This window comes from Brassica napus, chromosome C8 (assembly GCF_020379485.1).
Source record: "Brassica napus cultivar Da-Ae chromosome C8, Da-Ae, whole genome shotgun sequence".
Classification (NCBI taxonomy): domain Eukaryota; kingdom Viridiplantae; phylum Streptophyta; class Magnoliopsida; order Brassicales; family Brassicaceae; genus Brassica; species Brassica napus.
The window spans coordinates 16,084,985-16,095,461 of NC_063451.1; the positions used below are offsets into that span (position 1 = coordinate 16,084,985).

The following is a 10,477-nucleotide window of genomic DNA, read 5'->3' on the forward strand; positions in this document are numbered from 1 at the left end:
TATGTCTTCAAGAGTTTCAGACTGATGAAGTGAAAGTGAGAGAAACCAAAGTAGAGGGCTTTCCTATGAAATCGGAAAGTATAAACTCTACAAAAAACTCGAAGCTGATAATGTGTTTTCTCCTCGCCGGCTTTCTTTACATCCGTGAGCCTCCATAATCTCAGGAGACGAACGTCAACGCCGCCGGCCTTCAAATCCCTGAGTAGCAGACTGGAGTTTGACATTCTAGTTACTGAGAGAATCAAAACCAAAGTGATTAAAAGGAATGATCTGATATTTTTTCAGAAAGAAAACGCAAATATTTATAGAACCAGCTTCACACAATTGAACTAATGAGGGGATTCATTGAATGAGAGTATTCATTGATGAGTGGGAAATTAATGCTAATGTTGACAATGCATGAATCGAGTCGAGTACCGTAACGGCACCGGAATTCCTTCCCGGGTTGAAGCACTCGAATCAACAAAACAGTGACAACGGATTCTATCTGCTCTTGTATTGAATCAATCATAGCCCATGAAACACTCGATCTTCATTGATGGTTGGGAGAACTATAGTTGTTAGTCGGTGATTCAATCTCTTCAATGGCGAAAACCAAAAAGTGGGATGAACCCTAAAATCTGATGGTTGAGAGGCTTAGAGTTTCTGGCTGTCCAGCAAGACATACATCCCACATACAAAACGCAGGCCCACATCTTATGCACACTTCGATTAATGAAACTGAGCGTTCAATAAAAAGAACACGTGTCAACACAGGAATTTTTGAATTTGTGACCTGTGTGCTGAGGTGTCTCTCTAAGGAGAGAGTAAACTCAACTTTATATATAAAGATATATAGATAGATAGATAAATAGATAGATATCAAAGATACGAATGATAAGTTATTTATTAATATCGACTAAAATCTTTGGGATGCACTTGTATTAGCGAAAACATAATAGTTGCTATAGAATGAAGTACACATTCTTCAAACTGATGTGGGGTCAGAACCAAATGCATTGGGAACATCGAGACACCTATATCGACAATCCAAAAAAGAGATGGTGTTATGCTTCACAGAAAATCATAGATTTTTTCGGACAATGATGGTATAGTACATTACAAAATTTTGTTGCTCTATCAAGAGTAAAATATACAAGGAGTTGCATGTCACCTCTACATCCAGAATTCAAATCCTATATGAGCTACATAATGCATGATAACTTTCCCGCAACTATGTGTGACATTTGCAACATATTGCACTGAAATGGTGAAGCTGATTTCTAAACTAAAAATAATAATATACTTTTGCAATATATTTAAAAAAGTTTCAACGAAGTAAAAGAAAAAATTCGAAACATGTGAAATTGCACATGTGTTCCGAACTCAAAATACATGGGCGGACAATTTTATACGGGAAATATTCAAATCAACCATTTATGTTGTCCAGATAGACATAGAATTCCTAATTTGGTTCACGAAGTTTTCATATAGTCTGTAGTCGCACAAAAAAGTATAATATGTAGTTTACTTTAAAAAAACACAATATATATATTCATTTAAATTAAATTTGAGGTTGTGAGTTTGGAATGTCTCCAAACTTTAAATTTAAAGATCAGAAAATCTTTTTAAAATAATATTTTAGAAATTCCTAAGTTATTTTGCCTTCTCTTTACTTGTGTGTGTGATATGTTTAATTTATAAATAACAGATGCTAGCTATGGATTATAATTAAGGTTTGACATCAGCAATGATACAAAGGGAAGAAAGAAAATTTAGCTGTAGTCAAATAACTGTTAGAAAGACTATAAAAAGGTATATTAGTGTATCCAAAGCAACACATAACCACAAAGCATAACACTTTCCTGAGTTTATTACTTTATACACTAAATAAAGTTGAGAGCAAGAAAAGGGAGAGAGAAATCCTTACCGGATCTTCTTGTGGTTCCAAACAAAATCTATGAAGAAAGATGCAAACCTCTGTACAAATGTAATGACCAGAAGCAGGCCAAACACAAGAATGATCAATCATCCTTGCAAGTAGCCTTGTTATGTCCTACTCCTCCACACTTTGTACAGCACACGGATCGTCCTCTTTTCCTGTCCTTGATTCTTTTGTCCACTCCCTGAACACGCGAAAACAGAGGCGGAAGTACTTGTTCTTCCTCTTCCTTGCTGCTCCCTTCATTCTCCACTGAAGGTAAGTCGATCGCGACTGGCCCCAGAGCTTCTGAATACGTTGAACGGAAACTTTCAACTGTAAAGAAACTTGAACAGTACTCATAAACATTTCTGCCTTTGGTGTTTAGGACAGCAATCGCATGCTGGCAAGGAAGACCAGTGGGCTTCCACCCGAAGCAGCTGCATGTTTGGTTACTCATGTCCACGAGCTGAACAGACCCATCGTGAACCTCGAAAAGCGTGTCGGAGCAAAAGAAAACTTTAAGCGTGCTTGCTTTCTTGCATTCTTCCACTAGACTTTCCTCCTTGGATGGGACAAGGTGGCTGAACCACTCTCTTGACTTCTCCTGGCTACTGTTTACCAACTCCACGATTCTACTCACAAACACCACAAGCTTCAGAACGATTGATGTCTCCTGAATTTCTTCAATCCATTTCGAGTAGATCTCTCCCACATCTGAGGTTATGTGGCTGTATGGTTCACCTTCAAACAACGCATTGGCCCAGTGCTTTCCTTCAATCTCCATTACCCAATCATAAGCTTTCGGAGACACTCGTTTTATCTGCTCAGTGTATACCTTAAACCCATCAAGTCGATCAGCACGTGCTGCAGCCAGTAGATAGTACGATAAGGATGGCTTCCCGTCTCCAAGAAACGGACCTCTCAGGCTTCTCATAAAGTCCTCCATCAAGTAATGAATGGAATAACCATGATGTGCGTTCTCGAAAATCTCCAGCACGGAACTCACTAGCCCTTTCTCACGGTCAGAGACGAAGGTAAGGGGTCGTAAACTTGGCACAGCCACCTTTACTTGTTCAAGAAACCAACGCCAAGTTTCGTCAGTTTCCACATCCACAAGGGCTAATGCCACTGGAAGCACACCATCATCTCCATCCAAGGCAGAAGCTGTTAACAAAATCTCATGATACCTCGACTTAAAGGGAATGGCATCAAGGAAAAGAAGCGGCCTGCAACCAGTTAGAAACCCATTTATACAAGACCGGAAAGACAGAAAAAGCCGCTGAAATCTCTTGTCCTCACCAACCACAAGATCAACTATACTTCCAGGGTTTGTCTCAACAACCTTATTCACAAAAAGAGGCAAATGCTTATACGCGTCTTTGAATGATGTGTGAAGCCCTCCTTTGGCTTCATCAATGCCTCGTCTAATGGTGCAATAACTCAGCTCAATACCAAAATCTTGAAAGATGGAGTCGGCGATGTTCTTAGTCTTCTGATTTGGATTCTCCTGCAACCTCTCCTTGATGATACTCACCACCCAGTTCTTTTTTGGATGAGCAGATTTCCAAGATTCTCCCCCACATGTATGCCTTCTGTTAAACTTTTTAATCCTAAACATGCTTTCTGATGGTACCCATGACGCATAAATCTTCCAAGGACAACCTCCAACCAAACAAACCCCACACGCTCGGTTCGATTCATTCTTCCTTAACCTGTACCCAAAACGACAAGCAACGGCGTACTTCTGCAACGCGTCACGAAACTCAACGACACTCTCGAATCCCTGACCCACGCCGGTAATGCAAAGTTTCCATGAGGCTACCAAGCTCTCTACGGAACCATCCTTAACACCGGAGATGGAATAATTCATCATCTGGGGTTCAGAGTCAACATCCTCGGTTTCAGGGTAATAGGCATCAATATCCTGGACGTAGTCCTTGTCATCATCTACATCAAGATTATCGTGAGCATCATCTTCGTCACTTAAGAGATATTCATCCTCATCAGTTTCTATTACAGGCTTTCGAATTTCTCCCCTGTTTCTCAAGGATCTTCTCCTTGTCTCGCCGGCGTTTTCATCCTGGAGCAACATGCTGGGTTCTTCCATCACACGTCTTCGTTTACTAACACTCGCAGGGGACATCGGAGAGGAGCTTTTTGAACCCATCACTGTTTGTTTGGAACTTCTGGGAGTCAGTTTAGAGTTACTGGAAGCAAGACTCGTCTTCCCTTTCCGCTTGGGTTTCTTCGAAGTTGAATTGGCTGGTACCACTGGACCAGTGGATACGGTTACAGGAATCTCAACAAGGCCACTGGATTCAGAAGTAAACCTGGGGGCGACCTTCCTAGATGTCAAACTAACATCAACGAGGCTGTTATCTTCTGTGGAAACTTCAATGGGTACGTTAGCTACATTCCCATATGCTATAAGTGTAGTGTCTGTTCTCACTGCTATATTATCAGACCTGCAATTAAATTCATCAAATGGATTATGCAACCACTGAACAGAACATGGTTCATATAAGACAAGAGAACATACCAGTTAGCAGGTGCTTGAGAGTGGAAGCCTTCTTGTCCTGTTACAAAAACTTCAGCACTGACGGAGCTCAGATGAAAATCATACATCCTCTTCATGTCTTTCTCTTGTCTCATGGTGATAAGGGTTCTTCTGTTTCCGGGGAGAAAATACTTGAGGGACAAAGAATCAAAGTCCAAGTTCCATAGTTTGGCCAGTTTGAGCTTAAAGTCATGAAAAGAAGTTTCATGATTAATATCTATAGCTTCTGCCTCTCCTCCAGTATAAGTCATTGTCCCATCATCGTCCGTCACAAACTTGCCGCCAGATTGACAGATCAGTATAAGCTTACCTTTTCCCATACCCACAAAAAAATATCCTGACGAAACAACTGAAAAAATTTACATGAGAATACACACAACAAGCAAATTGTGTTGTCTTGATTCCTTTTTTAGTAAAATGACAGCAAAAGGTAATGTTAATAAATACAGCGTTTTAGCTATACTCTCATGCTAATTACATGAGATGATGATCATTCACAAATTCATTTTTTTATTACAGTGTTGCTCATTCACTAAAGGGATAAAGAGAGAAGCAATTTTTTGTCTTTGAATTGAAAACAAAATACAAAAGGGTAAGAGAACAATTGTAAGATTCAGATCCTCAAAACTCAAACAGCAATTCATAAACACAAAGACAATCCCTCAATTCGCAAAACTATGTCGTCTGCGACTTTTTGAATCGGTAAATCAAAAACGCGAAGATGGGAGAGATTAGCTTACCAAAATATCGAAGAGCTGAGGAATTGGAAAGCCTAGGGTTGGGGCCGCGAGAAGATGAGAGTTGTGGGGAAGAAACGAATTAGGGTTGGGTGTCTACAAAAATAAATTAAAGAAAAGGTCCACTACATCGAAGAAATTTGTTTCGAGGGGTTGCTTTGGAAAACTCTTGTAGATCTGCAACTCTAAATATATAAAATATGATCCCTTTCTAAATTAATAGTTTTGGGATTTTGATAATTTATTAACTTATATATATATATACATGATTGTTTATTTATAGAGAGATTCTTCTGGTTCACATTTATTTAAAAAAAAATCTTTTTAAAATGTCATGTTAATAAATTTTAGCACTAAGACAACATATATTAAACTAGCTAGAACAATCTTATTATATAAAATTTCGTTCTTCGAAGTTGCTAATTAACATGATCGCAACAAATGACAATTATATATTTAAGATTGTGACATGTGTTAATCTATCTCATAATTAAAAATATATATACTAAGATATTAACAAAAATTTTTTTATTAAAAAGTAACTATAAATATTATTTAATAGTAAATTTTCTTTTAATTCTAATAAAAAAATAATTGCAAGAGATTATTTGATAATATTGTAACATGTATTTGTCTGTATTAGACAAAATATATAAATAATCTAACAGAAATTTTTCTATTAAAACTAAAATAGTTGTATAAAAATATAAAAGAAAAAAATAATTATCAAATAATTAGTTTTCCTTTTAAAAGCGTAAATAAAATAAAAATAAAAATCAATCTTATTTTTCTTATAATTAACTAACTTTACTTTTTAATAATTTTGTATTAATAAAAATATAAACCAAAATTAACTTCAAATATTTCACCTAATATAATTGTGACATGTGTCAACTAAAAAAATAGATTGTAAATGATAAAAAAATGATAAACATGACTAGAGAGAATTGTAAAATTTTATTTAATAGTAATTTTAGTTGAAAAAATGATAAACATGATGGTAAAATTATTTAATTAACAAGAAAATTTGTAAAAAATTAATGATATTGAAAAAACGAATTTCGAAATTGGAAACTTTTTTAAAAAGTTATATTAAATGGAAATAATTATTTAATAGAAATTTTATTTTTCTAAATCCTAGACAAAATATAATTGTAAAAGATTATATAATATTAATTTTCTTTTCTAATATCCTAAAAACTGTAAAAGAATATTTGATAGTTTTTTTTGTTTATTATAAAAAAATCCTAAACAAAAAAAATTTGTATCATATTTTTAAGTCATAACCAAAAGAGAATTGTAAAAATTTATTTGATAATATTTTTAAGAGAGTATTTGATGATGAACATGATACTAAAAATTCTTTAATTAACAAAAAAATATAAAATTAGTATTAATACGAATTTTAAAATTATATATTAATAACTAAAAATAATTATTTGATAGCAATTTATTTTTTTTATAAAATTCTAAAGATAAGATAATCATAATAGGTTATATGACAGTAATTTTTCTTTTCTAAAATCTTAAACAAAACTGTAAAAGAGTATTTAATATTATTTTTTTATTTTTTATTGTAAATAAAAAGAGATTTATAAAATAGAATGTTTTCATTTTTTAAAAAATCCTAGCAAAATAAAACTTCAAAGACTTATTTAATAAAACATTAAATTAATACATAAAACATGTATAATGTTATCATTGACTCGATTGGTGTATTTGACTTTCATTTCTTTTTTACTTTTCATTCAATTTCTTATTTCAAGTTGTGTTCGGTTTAAACGTTTAGGTATATTATTTTCTCTAATCCTATGTAGAAAGTTTATAACAATTCATCTATGCACCATGATTATAAAATACAAATATTAACTTGAACTTATATGTGAAAATGATTTTTAATTATAAAATAAATCTCAAAAAACATATGCAAAAAACAATCATAAAATTATAATAAAATGATTTATTCTTTTATGATTTTTATTAAATTAAAACATCAAATAAAACCCGTTGCATCGCAACAGGCTCGTATCTTGTACTTAATAATTCTAAGTACCAGGTCCACAATAGAATAACCATTAGTTGTATATAATAATTTTTTTTTTAAAAACTATGTGTGCTCTAAATTTTAATTTAAAAAAAAAATTCTTAAAACTTTAATTTTTAGACATAATTTGTTTAGTTCATATTTTAAAATGTTACTAAATTTTGATCTGCGCTTTTAAAGCGCGAGATTATTTTAGTTAATAAATATATTGATTTGTTTGTTCGTTCACTAAAATCTTTGGGTTTGAAGTTTGGTAATTTTGGTTATGTTCCAGTTTGTTTCTGACCTTGTTCTTTCAAACTTGTTTCTATAAACCTGGTGAAATAGCTAATGTTAGAATCATCCGGAAGCGAATTTGGCAGAGTGGCTCTCTTGTTAAGTGTAAGCCCCCTTGGCTTTTTAGGTTTGGTTTCGGTTTAATTATGGTTTCTCTTTTTTGGTTCAAGAGATATATAGACCGTTCGGTTATTTATGAATATTCATTTTGGTTTGGTTATACTGGTTTTGTTTGGATAACACTGATATGATTTTTAAATAATTTGAATTCATTTTGGTTATGGTTTGCTTCCCGTTTTGGGATATTTCATAAAAATTGGGTAAAATCATATTTTGGATTTTTGGATAAAATATCGGATACTCGAACAAAGTAGGTGACCACAAAAGAAAAGTTGAGTGAATTTTAAAATATTTGTATGGATATTCTATAAGTTGTTAGGTGAAAATAACAAAATCCACAATAAATACATTTATATTTCGCTTTACTTTTGAGATATTTAGTTATTATTTTGAGTCTATATAGGGATTGCATATTTTATGAGTTATTTTTTTGTGGGTTATATTTCTTTAGGGAACTATCTATGCTATAGAGTATTGGCTTTGAGATTGTTTTGGTAATAAAAAAATATTTTGGTACAAGATTAGGTGAAAATAACATAATCTGAAATATTGGAACCAAAAACTGCTATTATTTAATATAAATAATAGATTCAAATTGTTATTAAAATATGTTTTAGAGTTTAGGGTATTTTGAAACTAAGTTTTAAAATCTACTCAATTAAAATAGAGTCATACTTTTTATCTACTTAAAAAAGTTATCATTTAAGTTTGGACCTATTCACAACTCTAGCAATTCATATACATATTCATTATACAACATATTTAATTTACCTACCTAAATTAATGCGAAAATAAAATTAAAAATATTACTTGACTAAATTAATGCGAAAATAAAATTAAAAATATGTTTGTTGGATCTATTAAAAACCACAATATAGAAAAAATGATATTCATTTTCTTGCATAAACTTACCATGTAACTATGTTCCTATTTTGTTATTAGACGTTACCGAACCACATTTAAGATATATTCAAACTTTAAAACAATTTAATATCCTTATTTTAAATTTTAAATATTATTTGCTGAAAAAGTAAACCTTTGCAGATGATTTTTTGAAAGAATATTCGTGTTAAGACTATAACCAATCCCGTTTTGATTAACTAATTTTGATGAAGAAATATTATTCAATGCCCTATAAATAGGAAGAACCTATTCAGAACGAAGAAAATATCATTCTATCGTATTCGTATGGCTTACTTGTGTCATATTAAACGTCAGCGAGTTCTTAAATCAAAATTATCTTCGGTGTTTGAGTTCACGGTGTCTCAAGCTAACTATAACGAGAGGAACACATCTGCGAATAATTTGATTTCTTATTGCAGCTCTTTCGCTTAAATCAATGGACTTGCTCTCTGGAATGATTTTCCGCTGAAAAAAACATACAAGGAAAGGTAGAGCCAGAGCTTCATGGACATGATATAGTTTGCCAAAGAAAGTTCCAGGAGGTGGATTTGGATGATGACAAAGAAGACTTCATCAGAAATAAAGGAAACAACACATTCACTACTCAGTGCAATAGATATTTTGTCATTCACTAGAATGCTTTATTAGATTACATTTCTAATTTCTTAAAAGATATAATTAACAAGAGGTTGCCACTTGTGTTTTTTTGTTAGAGTGGATTTGAGAGTAAAGGTAGATAGGAAAGTTCATGGTAATGAACAAAAGCCTAACACGCCTAAGTCAAAACATTCTGCAACAAAGGAGGAGAACGATCAATGATATGTGGGTAATATTAAGATATGGATTTCAATTTGGTAGATTGCAAGCAAGTGAAAGTTGATCCATCGTATATATCAAACTGATTTCAAGCGTTTGGAAAATTGATCCTAAACATCAACCAAAAGTGGGACAAGGCGTCATTCTTATAAGAGATTTCAATAACGAACGACTCCGAAAATGTTTCTTGCGTTAGAAGTATTAGTGAATGTGTTCTTTCGATCTCAAACTTACTTTAACATATATGCAATTACACAAGTCATTTAATACATTAACTTCTTACAAGAGAAATTAGAATAAACACGAGCTAATTCTTAGCTCGAAGCTTTATTCTAATTCTATGTAAATCCAAAGCATACATATGAAATATATATGCACAAATTCTTTACAATATAGAGTATAGATTAAAACAATTTCATAACATATAAATTTTGGGAAATACCAAATTTTCAAACAAAAATTTGTGTACAAAAATATTATAAATGATATTAAAAACATGTGTGCTATTATAAAATTTCTTAAATTCTTGGTACCATTTAAAAATCAAATAAATACACAAGCATTTGGTTTGTTAGATATACAGTAGAAACTAATCTATTTTCATCACACATAAACACATATACACACGATTAAGGAGCCACGAGCTTGGCCATGTTTTGTGACAGAATTGGAAAGGATAGAGACTCTGCAAAATGCTTTCCGGACTTCAAGATTACTCATATCCCACGAGAGCAAAATCGGACTTTTAATTTTTTAGCTAGGACGGCAAGATCGTTGCATAGAGAGCTTCATTTTGTTAGTTGTTCTATTCCGGTTTGTTTACCCAGACCACCTCAAGTTTGAGTAATATAATAGTTTTACATTGTCAAAAAAAAAAAAAAACATGCTAGCTAATAATAATTTTTGAACGAAAATTATTGTTCAAATATTATGTACACAAATATCAATAGAGTGATATAAGAAATTGTGTTGATAATAAAACTTTCAAAAAATCTAATTACATCTAAAATAATCTACATACAGAGCGGGTCAGACTCTATATATAATTCAATTTTCAAATAAAAATTAATTATATAAAATAATATAATTACAGGTTACATTTTAATTTAATTTTAGTGCAA

At 32.3% G+C, this 10,477-nt stretch overlaps 1 protein-coding gene across 2 annotated transcripts; it reads right to left on the reverse strand.

Annotated features, from left to right (window-relative positions):
- Nucleotides 1-1,730: 1,730 nt before the first annotated feature.
- Nucleotides 1,731-5,389, reverse strand: LOC106415825. 2 transcript variants are annotated; one of them, XM_013856625.3, is made up of 3 exons: nucleotides 5,201-5,389; nucleotides 4,443-4,809; nucleotides 1,731-4,368 (listed from the first exon to the last, which is right to left on the reverse strand). In XM_013856625.3, exons 2-3 carry the CDS (start codon nucleotides 4,778-4,780, stop codon nucleotides 2,004-2,006), a joined length of 2,703 nt encoding a protein of 900 aa, XP_013712079.1. In that variant the 5' UTR covers nucleotides 4,781-4,809; nucleotides 5,201-5,389; the 3' UTR covers nucleotides 1,731-2,003. The 2 variants fall into 2 exon arrangements, with proteins under 2 accessions (XP_013712079.1, XP_013712080.1); XM_013856626.3 differs by having other exon boundaries at nucleotides 4,443-4,797; nucleotides 5,201-5,354.
- Between the last annotated feature and the right edge of the window lie 5,088 nt (nucleotides 5,390-10,477).

Coding starts and splice junctions, on each gene's coding strand:
- LOC106415825 (XM_013856625.3), bottom strand. CDS start 4,780: ATGGGAAAAGGTAAGCTTATACTGATCTGTCAATCTGGCGGCAAGTTT. Junction 4,369..4,442: donor TCTCAAGCACCTGCTAACTG/GTATGTTCTCTT, acceptor ATTTAATTGCAG/GTCTGATAATATAGCAGTGA.